The following is an 18,242-nucleotide window of genomic DNA, read 5'->3' on the forward strand; positions in this document are numbered from 1 at the left end:
GCTACACATGTTCTGGAAAAGAATGGGGAAATCAGCTCCCCAAATCTCCCAGATGAGTATTTCTACTGCCAAAGCTGGGTAGGACATATTCCGACTGCTGGCTCTTGGGAGGGAGAGATAGGCTAGGCCAGGATTAACTGGTCAAAAAAGGCTGGAGAACTCTTGTTTCTTGCATCTTCCTTGCCCTCACGTGTGAGGTAGGAGCTGAGTGCCCTCGTGACTCTAGAGATGATTCCAGATGACTGTAGGGTTAGGCCACTGCTGACCACACAGACATTAGGAATACATATTCAGAATCAACTTCTTAAAAGTCTATTAGTCATCTATGACTTCAACAATGTGAACCGTAATGGACACAGATAGAGCTCTAAGCCTGCGTTCCAGCCCCTTTTTCAACACATTTCTTTAATTTTACTCATTGCTGGAGCTTGTTTGCTGAAACGTTCTGTACTACACATGTAATTGTTCACAACAGGGGAAGCCTTCCTTTTCTTTGTAGCGTGCTCCCAGCTGAAACGTATCATTGATTTTTCTTGTAGTCTGATCCTTTGGAACAATCTTGTATTTGAATCTCACAAAAATGGGTGCACAGGTAGCTGTATTTGTCACATTAAATAACAATGTTTAAACTGTAACTCAGTTCAGCACTAGATTTTATGGTGAGCAGCAGAGGGAAGAAAAGCCAACATGTAGTAGAGAAATTGCCATACGTGTTAGAGTAAAGGACCTTCAGTCACCTGTACAGTTCAAAGTTGTGTGTGGATTCAAAGCCTGTGGAGATTGGGGTGCAGCTCAGGAGACTGTAAGGAGCTTTCAGCAGGAGAAAGGAGCAAAGGAAATGCAGAGGCATCCTCTGTGTGTTCGGTTAATGAGGAGCACCTGGATGATTTTATCAGTGTTGTTAGTGCTCATCTTGTAAGAAACATTTTTAAATGAAAAGGTGAAGGATTGCTGTACACACGGTGGTTCAAGGAAGTGGAGGATCCTCACCTGGAAGCACCAGACTGGAAGTCACCAATGACTGGAACAGCTGAGGTAAAAGGCTTATTGCATCCACTCTAAATGAGATTAGTGTCAATTACAGAATCACTGTGAATAATATCTCACATTGAAGGACAACTGCAAACTGCATTCTGATTTTCTGAAGCAGGAAGGTGACAGAGATGACAGTATCCCAATGTGAAGATCCCTGATAAACTAACTCAGCATCAGCCCTGCAGGCTTTTTTTTTAAAAGCATGAGAGAGTATCTAAAAAACATGCTGAGAAAGGTTTGGATTCCAGAAATGCAGTGACTCATGCATTTCCAAAACAGCCTTATAACGAGTAGCTGTCCAAATTTCCTATTATATGTAATGCACTTTCAGTGGTGCTGCTGGCATGCTTCCCTCTGAGTCAGTATTGAACCGGTGCCCCAGTTCAGTTAGGCGACCACTGTGCTGCTGGAGCTTCTGTCAGTACAAATAGATGTAAAACAAATGTCCCAGTTCCTTGTAGTCCACAGTGCTCCCTTCCAGATGGCAGAGTCCTGTTAATCTCTTTTAGAGTACCTGATACAAAGCTATTATCTCCCTAATACTATGTGACCTTTCCTGTGGATCCTCCATGCACAGTTTGATAGCCTCCTTCAGGCACGGGAAAACATGGGGAGAGGTGCTAGGAAGGTAAGGTAGAGGGAATTAAAAGCACCAGTCTTACCCATATAGACATGAAGGGATTCAAGGATGCCAGGAGCAAGACTACTTGCTTATTCCTTGCTTACAACTTGCTTAATCTTTCATGGGAATTTCTCTGCTTCCTTCTTCTTTCTATCCTGAGTTTTACCACTAATAAGAGACACTAAAGCGTTTGGGAATTGCTGATCTGTCTATGGGAGGCTCAGTACAGCCAGTAAACAAAGTAGAGCGCGAGTCAATAATTAAATATTAGCACCATTGAGCTGGAACAGAAACAAATATATCCAAATCTTCTGAAATTGTGCAAAGCAAGAAAACAGATGGCAATGCTAAATTTGGGCCCTTATGGGCATCTAATTATTAGATGCCATTGCCACATGCAATGAACAGCAAAAGCCTTCTTTTTCTCTTTTTCTTCCCTTCCCTTTGCTTTTCCTCCTTTCTGATTAAAGTACTAGTACTGTCACTGAACAAAAGACAGCATGAGGAACTATGTGCCTCCCTAATGAAACTTCTGTCCTCTATAAATTTGCCTGCTTCATACAGCATGGAAACCTGTATGTAGGAAATCATATCCTAAAGACAACTTAATTGAATGGATAGTTTGGTTTTCAGAAGTCAAGTTTGGATTTTTCCCAGAGCAGGTTCCTTGTCTGCTGAAATAGAGTGAATTTTTCACGGTTAGGTGTTGCCTAATGTGTGCTGGAAAACCACCTTTGTAGATTCGCATTGAGGCAAGATGGGATTTGAATCTGCTGGAACGTTTTACATATTCATATAGCCTGAAGGTTGGAAACTTTTTATCACCAGCGGAGTAGCGAAGATGACAGTAAAGATACAGTTCAGGCAATGGAAAATGAGATCAAAACAGTTGTTGAGATTCAAATTGTCTTCAAAACACCTTTTTGAATGCAGAAGCGCAGTTGTCTTTTGTGGAGAAGCACTGATTAGCAGACTGTGCATTATTGGACCCCAGAGGCAGTTTAGATAAGAACTATTTGGTTCCCAATTGGACTTTAGATGTAAATAGGGCAAATGCAACAGCTTTTCTTGGTTGTAATGAGAAAAACTGGCCAGTCCCTGAAGCTAAGACTAAGGTGAATAACTTCTAACAGCACTTCTAACAGCACTTCCTCCCCTACAGAGCTGTTGTTGGCTAAATCACAATCCGTTTTTTAGCAACAGTGGCTTCCACTAATCTTGTTCTTAGGGATATAACTCTCCCTCCAATAATTCCTCTCAGATGGCATGGCAGTAAAAAACATGCATTGTAATGAACAGCAACCTAAACCTGGTATCTTTTTAACCCAGTGCTAAGAAGTTTGGAACCTATGTCCGTCCTCTCTCTAATAATCCAGGTAGATATCTTGCAATTTTATATATACATATATAAATATATATATTTATTTATTTTAGCAATATCATTTTAAAACACCACTCTTACTCTTAAAACCACTTGGTTGCAAAAATAAGTCAATAAGAGAGCTACTGATGGATGGAGGAGGGTCATGGATGGCTCTCATGCTACCATTAAGTTTCTGCTTTTGCTGCGGACAGGATCCATAAGCTTTACTGACATCTGGAGATCCCTGGGTGTGTGCATCCACACTGCTGAGCATACAATAGCTGGAAAAAGGGCTGCTGCCACCTTGGAAAACATACCTTTTCTTCACAGTTACAGTTCAGTTATGTGCGGTTGGCAGCACAGCAACTAGGGAAGCTTTGCCCTGTGGGATATATCCATGAGCTACATTAAATAAAGCGTTGTGTACTCACATTAAACAAGAATATGCACGCATTCCATTACACTATACTTAAAACAAAAGAAAAAAAAACAGAGAACAATGCAATATGCACATATTCATGAAAGGGAAAGAAAACCTGTTGAATAAGTACTGCTATAAAAAGCAGTAAAACTATTGCCAGAAACCTTGTAGTCTCTTACACAGATTTACAATTGTGTTTGATCGTCCTCCTTCAGCTTCTCACGGGACCGATGTCTAGCTTTGTCATTCTTTATAATGAAACTGACATCAGTCAGCTGGTTTGTAGCCAGCTGCACTAATAATAAACTGGCAGGGATATAAAGAATTACTGGAACTATTTGGTCATCTTGAAACTGAAAAAGGAGACTTACTCCAAAACTCTTGAAGGCAAAAAAAGTATCACTCTTAAATGCAGTTTCTGTAATAGATGTCTTGCAGCAGGAAAAAAACCTAATGGGTTCAAATTATTTCAGTTCATTAATGCCACTGGTCTTAGAACTGTAGGAAGGGCATGGCAATAGGATCCCTGTCACGAGAGATTCAGAGATTAATTTAATACTAGCAAACAAAAATGTACATTGCTGAAGATGCACACATTTAAAAGCACAGATGAAAGGTGTAAAAATGAATTTTCATAGTTACTGCTTATTGCTCATTAAGTGAAATACTCCATTTATTTCATAAGGTTTATAGTTGAATAAGGTAAGTTAAGAGGCTGCACAGGCTTTCACATCAGCTACCTCGGAACACTGATGTACTTGCATGTTTGACTGCCCCACTTACACAGTTATTTGAAGACATTCAGCTTTGCTGGGCTGAGGTCATTCACTCACAGCTCTGCAGTGTCCATCTGGCTCCCATGGAGAACTGCTGGTTAGGGATATCTGGATGATTGTTTTTGAGTATCTGCCTGACATGAGCGCTCCATGGGACTCAGCAGTATCTTAACTAATACTCCTGTGAATGCTAAGAAGATGGAAACAATCACACAATGCTTTCCTCCATGTCTTCAGGTTTCTGAGTGGAACTTCACACGTCCTTAAGCAGCTTTTGCAAATGCATGACATTTTTACACTTATTGTGACACCAAAAGAGCACTTGTTATCAATGCGGTTTCTAACTATCAGATACAAAGACTCTTCTTGGGTTCAATATAAACTGTTTTGAGATACAGTATGGTAAGATAAAAAGTTGCTCATCATGGCATAAGAAGGAAAACAAATTTGGCAAATTAGGGAAAATGGAATAAAGGGGGTGAAGGACAGGGTCTTAAGACCACCAGAGAGCTGCATGGCACATGCTCAAAGGACATTGGCATTTATTAATGAGTTCTTGGAAAGGAATGAATGTGTGTGCTGTTTCCAGGAAATATGCCACATATGTATATTTTAACTACATAAATATAGCACCTGAACTCCGAGAGGATGTGCTTGGCTCACCAAGTCACCTGGTGTGCAGAATGAAACAAAGAATGCCCACTTTCTAATGCCTCAATAGCGTTAGGGAGTTTTCTCCTCAGATTTTCTGATGATCATTTCATATTATTTCTTCTACAGCTTTGGTGTGAATCAGTAAGATATCACAACACATTTTAACTCTTTTGAGAGTTCCTGAAGTAAGAACAGCAAAGCAATCTTCAGTGCTACATCAAGCTTAGCAATGATGATGCAACTTGCCAGTTTCAGGGCAACCCCCTCAGCTGTGAATGGCTGGAAACTGGATGTGGCCTGGAGCAGATGCAGCTGTGTGTACCTGTATGACACCAGCAGATCTCACTGCTCTCTCTTCTTTGCTGCCAGCAGAAAACATGCCTCTTGAACTCATTCAAGTCATCATAGCTAATGAATAACACCAAACCAAAATCCTTACAGCTGTTGCATGATGTTTTATTGTTCTTGTTAGCCAGGCTGTCAAGCTGACAGTTGTTATATACTCATCCTCTTGGCAGGATGAATATCAAGGTGGAAGTATGGTGCAACTGTTCACAGCCTGGCATGGCCAAACTCCATGAGGAAAGTATGCAATGTGTACTTTGGGCAATAAAGCAACAGCTTACAGACACACTATCTGTGTGAGGCATTCCCAGATGTGGCCTCATGGAATAGGTCAACACCAAAATGAGCTGCTTAGGTACTTAGATCCTCAAAAAGAGTTCATACTTGAGTTGCACACTCAGTGACCCCTTATTAGCCCAGACACTGGAGAAGAACTTGATAGACATAGGGACAGATACACAACTATTCACCTGCTGTGAAATAGTTTAGCAGGTCCATCTCAGTGCATACTTCCTGCATGGTTCAGGTGCTATAAAATACTCCATGGAGCAATGCTGCTGACAAATAACTATAACTGAACAAATGCAGAGGGGTGTAACAGTGCAGCTACGCACAAATCCCAGAGTTCTTACATATTTTTGCTCAAAGTCAGAGAAAGGCAAGATACACCCTGGGATGAAATAGCCAGTTGAGAGTAGGTTAAAGGTATTATGATTCTTCCTGCATAAGATGCCATTACAAAAAATCAATCAATCAATCACAACAAACCCACATTTAAAAATATAAAGGTACTTCTCACTTACACTGTGTTTCAGTTTGGTATTCACCTTTCCAGCACTTTTTAAAAGGCAAAATCTGTTGTATTACACTCTACAGTGCAACAGATGAACTATAGTGCAGATCTGACCACACCTGAATCAAAGCTGCTGAAGTACACCCAGCTCCTGCATGGAATGCCGAGTACTGCTGTTTCTGATGGAACCATCTTGTCACTGCCAGAATCTTTTCAAGAGCAATTTCTTCAAGGCCTGAACCAGTGCCCATTGAAAGGAAAGGAAAGGATTCCTATTGATGGCAGTAGGCCCAAATAAGCCAGAGGTTTAGGCTGCCTTTGCCAGGAAATTTTGTTTTGATGACTTTTAAAGCTTTGCCTTTGTACTTCACTTTCTTATGGAGCTTATTTTTCAGTGAATTTTTTCCAGACCTTTCATACTCTGGATAAAATGGAGTTGATGTGGTTCTGTTCCTGATTCAGCACAGATTCACAGAATTAATTCAGATTAATTCTTAGAGACTTGAGTCAAGGTGCCCTGAGAAACACACAGTGTTAAAACATTCTGCTGTCCAGTAGCCTGATTTTTTCAGTATGAACACAGACTTCAGATATTTAAATAAAAATATAAAAATCAACCAATCAGAATAGCAAATTCTGTTACACTTTCAATATCCTAGCTAATATTAGAGAGAAGTAATTGCAGCTACCCAGATAAGAGGTTACCCCTCAGCCTCTCATTCTTTTTGTGTATGTCATATCAAGGGCAAAGAAGATAACACGTAAACCTGAAACAACTCTGAAAATCTGGTTAGGGAGTTGGTGGAACCTCAAAGACATAATCTCAAGGCCTCAATAGATCAAGTTACAAGAAGACAGCAGTTTCCTAGGCAAAAGTAAATGGCTCACTTAACTTTAGCAGAGGCAGGATGGGATCTTTTGCCCATTATTCACCTGCCTGCACTCATAAATATCTTTATTTCTGTAACATGGGAGGAGCTCAGTTATGCAAATTCTCTCAAACTGAAAGACTGCAGACAGGTTAAGTCTAAAGCTGGTAGGGTGTTGCACTCCACTGGGAGAAGAAATGCCACGTGAACACAGCCTTCTTCAAACACACAGTGCCAGCACAAAGAAGGAGCAGGAATCATCCTCAAAGCCCCAGCAACCTGCGCCCAACCTGTACCAGCCCAGAATGCTTCAGCTTTTCAGAGGAGGGTGAGGAGATCTCCCTGAAGTTCCTTACGTTAACTTGATACCGGGTATCTGGGCTCCTTAATACAAACCCTGTATGAAGGCAACTAGATATTCAGCAAAGAGAGAAATAAGAAAAGTAAGCTTCAGTGCAAAACATCCTCCTCTAACTGGGCTGTAACTTGAGTCCCTTGTAGCAGTTTTGTAATACAGACTCATTTTGCTGGAAGACATGAAGCCAGCTGAGACAATGTCTCTGTTTGGTGTGGCATTTAGTATCTCGCCTGGAACTCAAATGTGTAGGCATTTCTTCGCCCCTCATATTGCAGCTGAATGACTCTGCTGTGTTGATTTGAAATGACCTGACTAATCTCAACTTCCTCTAACAGTTTAGTGAAATGTCAGAAGTGAACAAGGACCATGGAATTGAAAAAAGACCATTCAAACAATGATGAAAAGAAACACATGGACAGCAGTTTTTAAACAGTCTTTGGACTATTGGAAATAATTCAATGAGCTCCAGCCAAGCTGCAACATAAACATACTAAGAAGGGATTGAAAAACGTTTTACATAAAGCTGCATTTTTTCTCTGAACTGTGTAATCCACTTCAGGATTACAAAAATGAGATATTCGTGAAAAGCCACCATTAGGTTGGTTCACAAAAAAGTAAAAGACCCTCCCTGCTCTCCTCATATCTGTTGGTATTTGGAAACACAAACCACAAAGCAAAAGTTACGTAGCTCTGGTTCCACCATCTGAAATTACAGGAGAGAGAGGCAGGAGGACCTGGCAAACTGAGTCCTGCTCCTTTCCAAGGAAAGCCTCATGGTGCTCTCAACTGCAGAAGAAATTAAATATGCTGATCATAGCACAGCCACACAGAGCACCAGCTAAGAGGGAAAAGCTTACACCATGCTCCCAGTGAGGCAAGGTACAATCAGCTAAAACAAACTCTTTCATGCTTTTAGCGTCATTAATATCTTACTTCCTATTAGGACATAGAATGTCCTGAAAAGCAAAAATCCAAAATGCACTCCAGAAGTTACCATATCTCTCACTTCCCTGCGGTACAGCAGGACACTGCTATCATAGCAGTAATCTGAAAGTACACGGGAAGCCATGGCACTTCCCAGAACACAGACCCGATCTCAAAGATCAGATGGTCATAAACTCTCCAGGAGCCTCTCCTTCCCACAGTAGACCCAGCATTCATTCAGTTATGCTCCAACTGCCTCTCAGCTCTGCTGTGCTACGCTGGGTTCAAGGGGCACCTGTGAAAGAAGGTCACAAAGGAATTTCCAGACCTTAGGGCTGACAGAACACTCCTGCATGCTAACAATTTCCAGTACTCAAAGCTAAATGCAGGCCTGAGCAATGACAGAAGACTTATCTCCACTGCAACCCTTGCTCTCTCGAGGCGATGCTCAGTGAAAAACATGATGCGATCACATAATTAAAAGGTAACTCTTGTGCAGAAACCTAGAAGGCAGAGAAGGGAGCAATCCAGAAGCTGATTGGGTAAAGCATAAAGCCAATATGGCTTTTGGCATTGCAATCAAATGCCATTATCCTGGCATATTATTCATTATGTGAAGCCTGAAGATTTGATATTTTTTTAGAAAAAAGAAAATGTTACATAACATTCTTACCCCGAATTCCTGTCTAAATGATGCAACATTTGAATCTCGAATACTCATTTTTGCCACACAAATCATTTGAACTACAGGATTTAATATATTTACTGGCATCCAGTCAGGTATTAATACAGATATAACAGGAAAAATGGACTTGCAGCAGCAGACACAGCTGTGACTGGCAAAACTGAGACAAAAGTGAAAGCCAGGAAATATAGGAGAGACTTCAAAGGCTGCTAGAAAAGGAAGACTCTGGACCATGACAACACTAAGCAAGTGGAACAGACAATGCTTGGCCATCACAGAGAAGGCCTGTACAAGCTTGGATATAGAGAAGGTAATTTTCTCTTTCATCGTGGCAGGAGGCAGACTTAGAGCCCTATCATCTGCACTTGCCCTTGGAAAGTAAAACCAGCCTTTCACTTCTCAGCCTATCCCAGCAAATTCAAATGTAAAGATGGAATTCCATATTTCCATCAAAATTTATTCTTCTTCTATGGAAAGACAACAAACAACATTTCACAATGCACCACCTCATCAATATACTGGTTTCTTTTCTGCTCTGTTAAATCACAGGATGATTTGCTGGAACAGAAATGAGCTGGCCATCACTGCAGGTCACATGGGCAAGCAGGATGAAGTCGGCTGCTTTCTGTGCCTGCATGAGAAGAGACACTGCAATCTATATCTGCTTTTTTCTTCTCAGGTGATTACACTGGCCTTTACATCTTAAAATATTACTTTTTAACTTACGATGCTGGTTGCTGTCAAAGGAATTAAAATAAAATAAAATAAAATAAAATAAAATAAAATAAAATAAAATAAAATAAAATAAAATAAAAAATAAATCTTCATTCCGTTTACTCCCGAATTGATTCTGACACTCGTGAATATCCCAGATGAACACAATAAAATGAAATATTCTTTTCACAACTAAATGCATTTCACTCGAGACAGTCTAATGAATTATTTCCTATCACTCTAACACTTCTCAAACTAAAATCTAAGGTGTCGAAGTACAGCAAGAACCTCAGTGCAACCCAGATCTAAAGCAGGTTTTCAGGAAGGTACAGATAATTTCTGTCTAAATTTTAATCGAATACGATGGTTGCATTTTGCTCACTTGGAAATAAGGCAAAGAGAAGATACAACAGAGATGTATCAACATGAACTCTGTCTTACCTGGGAATTTCTGCTGAACTAACAGATCATAATGGAAATAATTTTTTCTGATATCAATCAACATTTACTGTTAGCATCAACAGCAAGGACTTAACTGGCGGAGTCAAATCCGAATGAAAGAAGGAAGAATATAATCAGATGGAATAGCTGCAGACACCCAGGTTAGCACCGAGATGAAACACTGTACCTAAAATAAGCACTTCAGCTTCGTGTGAAACAGGCCAGCGATGCTTGAGAATCTCCTCTCTTGTTTTTAACTCTCATTTTGGAGTTCAAGTTCTCTTCTATAACAAGTTAATGTTGCTAAACCTCTGAATTTAAGTTGAGGAACTTAATGTGCAAAATTAGCCAGAAGGAAGGGGAGGTTTGTTGGGTAGGGAAAAAAAAAAAACAAAAACCAGGAGGTTTAATTTGTGAAATAGACAAGTGAGAACATGGAAGGAACACACCAGAGAGTCACACGCATTGATGACTGCACAGACATTCGAGTAGGAAGCTTTACTGAAATATTATGGAGGAGGTCCAGTGCTAATGGTGTCAGCAGCATCAGATGTACTCAGGGTGAGGCAGTGGAAAGGGTGGACTGATAGGCCATAGGCAACAGGGAAACCATGTACTGGACAATAAGAACACACAAGGAAGATGGCCAGGATGGCGTCAGTAATTTCAGTGCAGGACAGATGGTGGGTGCATGCTTCAATTTCGATTTAAAGGCACAATAAGTTCCAACAGACAAAAAGAAGATAATGAAATAATTATGTGTATTTCATACAAATCAAAGGACACATGGAACCATGACAGTGTCCTTTGCATAGTTTAAAAAGTCTGTGTTAGCAAAAGGATCTGCATTCATCACTACAAAAACTCACACACACATACAAAAAAAGTCACAAAATAATTCCCTAGAGAAATATGGCAGATTGTCCAGGTTATGCTATAAGCACAAACCTCAGGCTAGGGCTCAGACTCTCAGGTGAAGGAGGGTATATACATAGACATGCACACTCTCTTGGTTGGTAAATAAGAAGTTAAAAATAAGACAAAATCAACAGTAATAAGAACAACGAAACACCACCACTTTTTCCAGATTCCTCCAGTTTCCTTTAAGAATCAGCTAAAACAGAAATGATTTCCTTTAATGCACAACGTGAAAGTATGGTAGCTTTGCCTCTAATGTCTCTGTTCAGGTCTGGAATATCTACAGCAATGAATGCTGCTGAAGAGCACAGTGAGATGAAGATCCTACAAGGGAGTATGAACCAAGCCTGCAAAGCATATTGCATCCATAGAACTGCATAATAACTACTGACAAGACAACTTCACTTAGTTAAAAGAGTTGAAGTGAGGTCAAGCCTAGGATTCTGATACTGAGTCTCATTCTAATCTTTTTTTCATCCTCCTGATGTTTTTCATTTTAAGATCACAAATAACTTGTGTACATATTGGTTCTGAATAAAACACTGGGATATGAGTTTATTGTTTCTTGCAGTTGGAATTTTTTACAGGAAGAATGTTGTCAAAACAATTCAATGGCATATTCAAAATTAAGAGCGCATCTTGACCCCAATGAGTACAAATTAACCTTTCTTATGCCAACAAACAAACAAACAAATAATTTCTTCATTTTCCAAATAAAACAGTAAAACAACTGCAACAAAAGCACTTTTCAAACAGCTGGTGCACAATACCATAGGAGCACGTTCAGATTACAGTAAGGGCAGTCCTCTTAGAGGAAAGAGGAGTTCCACAGCTTAGGGCCGAAAGCTGAGTTTTTGAGGAGTTAAAAAACATCTGAGCCTCATTAACCCTTGATGTGCATTCAACAACAACAGAACTACCCCAATCATATCTGAACTACTTCACTTATCACAAACTTGTGTTTTTAGTGGAACAAAACAAGTTTTCTTTCAAGTGCCTGTAAGATGTTTTGGATTTATCTCAGAGGTGCAGCTTTTCTCAAGAAGATCGCATTATCATGTGTGGTAACGTTGCTCAAGGCTGTGGCCAAATGTCACAGTATCACTTGTGACAGCCACAGGGAGAAGGGGGTTTTCATAATAGGAATTGTGCAATCAGATTAGCCAGTCCAAGGAGGATTATAAAGATGTGAATGATCAATGCTGGCCACGTCAGCTGCCCAGCACGATGCAGGGAGATCACGTAGATGAGCGACGGATACACAAACACAAAGGCCAGACCACATGTTGCTCCAGAGTATCTGAAGAAAGGGGGAAAAGAAAGGGAGGGGAAAGAAAAAAACAAACAGGGAGAGTGGAGGGGAAGAGAACAAAATGCTTTGTGTTAACTTTTACTTCTTGTCATCTTTTGTTTCACTCAAAACTAGTGAACAGTCTGACCAAACAGTGGCTACTTGCAGTCACTAAACACCGATCTCTGTTTGTTGTTGCCCTAAATTGGCATTTCATAATGTGCTTCTTAGGCCCCTGACTCTCCCTGCCCACGCTCTGACACGGCTCTGAAGTTCCAGTCCCATTCCCCCATGATTCTGGGGACAGACTGGACTCACTGTGGATGTTTTGACTTTCTTTGGGGAAATCTGTCAACACACAACGTAAAAATACCAACAGTGCATACTTTGTTCAGCATCTTTTACTCACAGAACTGCAAATCTCATTGATTCCCAGACACCTGAGAATGCATGTTGAAGCACATAGGTGTAGAAATGCTTTTGAATCCACAACTTTTGTTTTAAATAACTTAATGAGATTCAAAAAACCTATTCTCCAGACCCTAAAAGATCAAAATGCCCTTCTCGAAGCATAATCAACAATAGTAAAAGAAACATTTAATTTTTCCTAACCATTCCCTTGCTTACCAAACCTTTTTCATTATTTTCCGCCGCTGTGAATTTCCACCTACTAAGCAACAGTACAGCCCAATGTAAATTATTAACTAACAACATATTTTATTTCAAAGATTTGATCATGCCCTTTAGACAGCAGAAATAGAAATAAAATGCTACATAAAATAAGCCTGCATAACAAAACTTGTAAATATATGTTAGGCCGTATATAGAAAACTTATCAGATGGAAATGCACTGTTCCAAATGCTTAATTGCCATGCACAGTGAATGAGTCAGCAGAACTCAAGATCAGTTTGCAAACAGAGACATGTATTACATGATATTTATTTTCGGTTAATAACTAAACTGTCTATCACTGGAATCAGAATGTTTTCACTAAAATGAGATATAGTAACAAAAGAAAAGAAAATGGAAAAAAGAACACCTCAAGGATCAGCTATCAAGAAAAAAAAAAAAGTTATTTTACTATACTAACTAATCCAAGCTTGTCATTCTAGTTTTATAATTGCAAATCTCTATATTTTTAAACATCTCCCTCTCCTGGCTGCTGTAGGAAAAATGCAAACTAGGAATGAATGACCATGATTATGTAAATTAATCATAGAATGGTTTGGGTTGGAAATGACCTTAAACCCACCCAGTCCCAGCTCCTGCCATGAGCAGGGCTGCCCCCACCAGCTCAGGCTGCCCAGTGCCCCATCCAGCCTGGCCTTAAGCACCTCCAGGGATGGGGCACCCACAACTTCTCTGGGCAGCTGTGCCAACGTCTCACCACTTTACGAGTAAAGAATTTCCTCCTCATACCTAACCTATATTCTTTTCTTCTACTATAGAGCTGTTCTCCATTGTTCTGTCATTATCAGACTATGTAAAAGTTGGTCTCCCTCCTGTATCAGCTCCCTTTAAGTACCAGAAGGTAACAGTGAAATCTCCCTCAGCATTCTCCTTTCCAGAATGAACAAGCTCAGCTCTCAGCCTGTCTTCATAGGAGAAATACAGAAATCCCAGGTGTTTAACACAGTAAGTCTGAGATGCAATTTAGAAGTACAATTTTTATGTCGCTTTTCCCTTTTAAGTAACTTGCATTACTGGATTTTTATCAAGGACTTTCAAATTAGCTTCAAAATGTCTTAACTTAAAAACTGAGAGAAATTACACAATAACAAGGAACTCTTACACTGCCATAATAGTCTTTGATGTGGATAGTTATATGGTGACCAGGTACAGGACTAGTGAAACTTGGGGAATCATCTCAGTCACTGCAGATACAAAGGCACAAATATGGATAGCTGCTTGTCAGAACTTATACAGAGCAGATGCAGATTGCTTATACTTCTGAAATTGCTCTGTACAGCTTAGAAAAGCCTAAGACCACAAAATATAAAGTTACAATTATTTATGTTATTATTGTTCTTACTCAAAATTGAGACATAAACACATTATCACCATAGGCAAATTCAATATGCAAAGCAATGCTTACCTTATGATACCTCCGATATTCGGATAAAATCTTGCCATTGCTACTCCAGCTCCTACAATTGCTACGTTCAGAGCAAGGACATGGAAAACACTACAGGGAAGTGAGAAAAAAGGTATTAAAATCTACCCCGTGTTTATTATGAAACACCATTACCTTCAATTTAAACTAATATTCAACAGGTGCACAGATGGTATTTCAATTCGCATGGCTCATGCTATTAAAGCCAATTAATTTCACAGTAAATGTAACATTTACTGAAAATTCTGAACACCAAACTCCAAATATCCGGTGTTTTGATTTGAAATATTCTTAAGAAGTAAGTACATGTAATCTGGCAATTCTTCTGAAAGCATCATATGTGGTACTCAGCGTTCACGTATTTCAGGTGAATACCCAAATACTGAGGAAAAGCACAATAAAGCATTAGTTTGCTCAGAGAAAGGTCTGGATTGCTCAGAGTAAGCTATAGAAACCGAGAGGAGAGATACATGACTGAAAGGAAAACATTACACAGAATACTATGAAAAACAAATGAACAAGCACTTAATACCTGACCTCTAATATATTTTGATACAGAACAAATGTTTGAGATGCTGGACCTAATTTAATTTCAGATACGCATTCTGCTTATACTAGATTTTTTAAAATTGATTTTGGTTTTACAGATAATTTCCTGTTGCTTTTCTTTTTGCAGCAAGGATGAAAAATCTGGAGGTTTCCTGTTCTCCACAAGCAGCTTTTAATGCAAGAGACTGACTTAGCGCAGGCACTGTGCACACAGCAAACACTCAGGAGAGTATCACTTTTCTTCAGAGAATATAAAATGTTGGCATATTTCAGCATAAGGTAAAGTCAGGAAATATAAGAAAAAACACTGGGATATTTTGGTCACACAGCTGTTTCTATGAAGGGAAAGAAGAAAGTGCACACAGGAAGCATAGATACAGTTTTTATTGATTCAGAATGGTTTGATTTCTTAAAATAATCAAAACCTGTAAGCTGATGCTAATTATTTTAAACATAGAATGTATCTGTGTTACATAGAAGGTCATTAGTGAACAATCATTTTCGGTGGGTTACAGCTGCTGAAGTGGTAAAAGTCACCACTTCCATGGCTGAAAGACTGGCTGGCAGCTTCCAAGTTTGGAAGAAAGGTTGAAGTGGCAGAGGGGACTCATTCCGGTGTAGGGGAACAGCGGTAACTCACATGCAGAGACATAATTGAAGATATACACTATTTCTAAGATTTGCCCATAAAAAATGATCTAAAAATAGATAGAAATAACATCCTTAACTGTGTGTGTGGCATTCTAACAGCGGTGCGGGAGAGGTACACTTCAGAGACTGAAGGCTGCAGTGGCATTTTAAGAGCAACACCGTCCCATATAAACCTGGTAAAACCTCAAGGATCGCATCACCTCCCTGGAATCAGACTATGAATAAAAGATGGACCAAACATCCACTGCTTCTCCAATACTCCGGAAAAATTGAAAAAAAAGTTGGAAATATTTCATTTTGACACATTTTACAACAGAAATGATTTTGTAGTTTGCAGTTGTTGCTTTTTTAACATCTGGGCAAGGGAAGATGCATTTTTACTCAAGTGAAAGCAATGGCCTGAAAGCGCTCCAAAGCAGTCCTTGCAGAGAACTGTCTTCCAGTTTTTCTTGTCACAATTACGCAGCAACTGCAAGAAATGTAACAAAAAGCCCAAAAAGGACTTTCATCCATTCACTTCAAGGGAAAAGATGATGCTATTTCTCCTTGTAACATTTCTGCACCCCTTTCTACCATTTCAATAACAGCCCAGATTAGACCATGTTTCCAGTTCTCCAATAAAATGAACTGCGTATTTAAATCACAAGAAAGCACCCCCCCCTCCCCCCACCTGCATATTTGGGTTTTTAACTACACAGATAGTCACAGGTTATCTCACCTTTCAAAAACGAAGGAGTCACATTCTCAAATATTGAGAAGGACACTGACAATTAATTAAGTCTTAAAGTAAGAATCACACCAACAAGTGCAAAGACAAACCCCAGGACAGGTAATATTAAAGAAACTAAAGAAGGAACTGGTTAACAACCCTGACAGGTCAGAAGCAAAGAAATTTCAAGTGCTGCAATCAGCGTGGAGTCACAATGTGAACACGCACATTTAAATAGTAAAGAAATTAAAATGAAGTTAATGTAAGTAAAGATTTTTGAAAGGTTAGTGAATTTAAAACTGAATTTTCTTCCCAGAAGTCTCACCCAAGTGACACCAGTCAAAATAGTATGAGTTTCTGCAGCTCAGACACAAAGCAGAAGCGAGATGAGGAGCAGATCGCTAAGCATGCACGCAAACAGCAGCAATGTTCTTCATTGCATCAGAAGACACACATCTGTAGAAGAACTGGCAGGTCTGCTGGGCTGCCATGGAGTGAGGGGAGGATAATCCTTGAGGAAAGCCAAGGGATTTCTGTCCATCAGTTCATTTAACCTCTCAGAGCAAGGGAGGTTTTTAAAAGAAATTCTAAAAACCGATAACTGTAAGTATTTTATGCACAGCATGTAATTAATCAAGGGAATTCTCTGTCACAACTATCACTGTAGCCACAAGCCAACAGTAACACCAGAAAAAATTAGCTTTCTAAACATGTTAGAAGATCCAGAATCACATCAGAGGCAGCAGATAAACCACATGCCTCTGGCTATAAGTCACTCATTAAATGATGCCATTGTAAATATATCTTGCTTTAGAAAAGAAAGTAATTTCCCCAAACACAGAGTTTTGGCCTTCTTTTACAATACAAGAGAGAGAAGAAAGATTTTCTTGGATTTTGTCCCAGTACGTCCCTTTCTGTGTTGTGGCCTTTACACTAACGTACTCTTGGCTCAATAAAAGATGAAATCAGGACGTGTTCTATTATCACTAAATCTATCATGTAAAGCACAAGAAGGCTCAAGGCTTTGTGATGGTGCCTGTCCTAAGACCACTGTGTCCAGCACGTCTATGTATTTGTTTAAGACAGGCAGTGGCACAGGTGTCTGAAACTGACAGACAAGGAGAACCCTCTGGTTTAGAGTCAATCTGTATTTTTGCTCTTCAAAGGCAAGGATGATTCTTAGTGTTGAAGGACACCTAACTGTGTGACCTACCATAGGGAACCTTCTTTAGCAGGGGGGTTCGACTCAATGATCTCTTGAGGTCCCTTCCAATCAAAACATGTAATGTTTTACATTACAGACAATGTAAATTTATAACATTCTGTTAGCTGCAAAGGAAATTTAATATATGAAGGATGTGGATGTGGAAATAAGTCTAATAAGGAATATTGAATCACAGCGGAGTTAAGTGGAAGACAGGTGGCCAACACAGATATTCAAATGCACCACCCATATGAATTGGGCACACTGATATATATGCTGTTGCATATACACATGGATGGACATACCATCAATAAACATCCCCAAACGCTATTTCCACAGCCTGTAAATAAATACAGGAAAAGGTAGGAAAAAAACACAGAATCAGTCTCAAAACCCCAAGATTGTTGTGGTTTTAATTTGAATCAGATCCTTCTAGCCTAATGATGCAGAACCTCACCTCCTCTGGTCTTTTTTCTCCTTCATTCTTCCAAGTCCTCAGTTACAAACAAATATTCACCAGTCAAGTGACTGCAAACATGCCCCTCCATACACACACCCTAGATAAATGTCTAAGAGTTGAAGTCCGTATTTCACAGATCACTCTCCTTTTTTTTTGCCTGGAAACTGCTTGCCATTGATGCTGAAAGTTTTGATAAAAGCCAAGTACATATAATTCATCATTTTCCTACGGAAAAGCATACAACTTAGTATTTCCAGCTAAGTTCTTTAGGGTGGATCAACAGGGTTTACAATGAGATATCAGTTTAATATCAGTAAGAGGTACCATCTCCATATTCTCAAAATGC

At 39.6% G+C, this 18,242-nt stretch overlaps 1 protein-coding gene across 7 annotated transcripts in view; it reads right to left on the reverse strand.

Moving 5' to 3' along the window:
* Nucleotides 1-11,446: 11,446 nt before the first annotated feature.
* SLC38A9 (solute carrier family 38 member 9) overlaps nt 11,447-18,242 on the reverse strand; it is a 39,241-nt gene continuing 32,445 nt past the window's right edge. For all 7 annotated transcript variants that reach the window (XM_085528454.1, XM_015848728.3, XM_015848731.3 and 4 more), the window contains 2 exons: nt 14,306-14,395; nt 11,447-12,218 (listed from right to left, as the gene is read on the reverse strand). In XM_085528454.1, coding sequence (XP_085384580.1) covers nt 12,053-12,218; nt 14,306-14,395 — 256 coding nt within the window. In that variant the 3' untranslated portion in view covers nt 11,447-12,052. The remainder of the gene's footprint in view (nt 12,219-14,305; nt 14,396-18,242) is intronic.

The sequence above is a fragment of the Coturnix japonica genome, chromosome Z (assembly GCF_054131305.1).
Source record: "Coturnix japonica strain WE chromosome Z, WE-NBRP24, whole genome shotgun sequence".
NCBI lineage: Eukaryota > Metazoa > Chordata > Aves > Galliformes > Phasianidae > Coturnix > Coturnix japonica.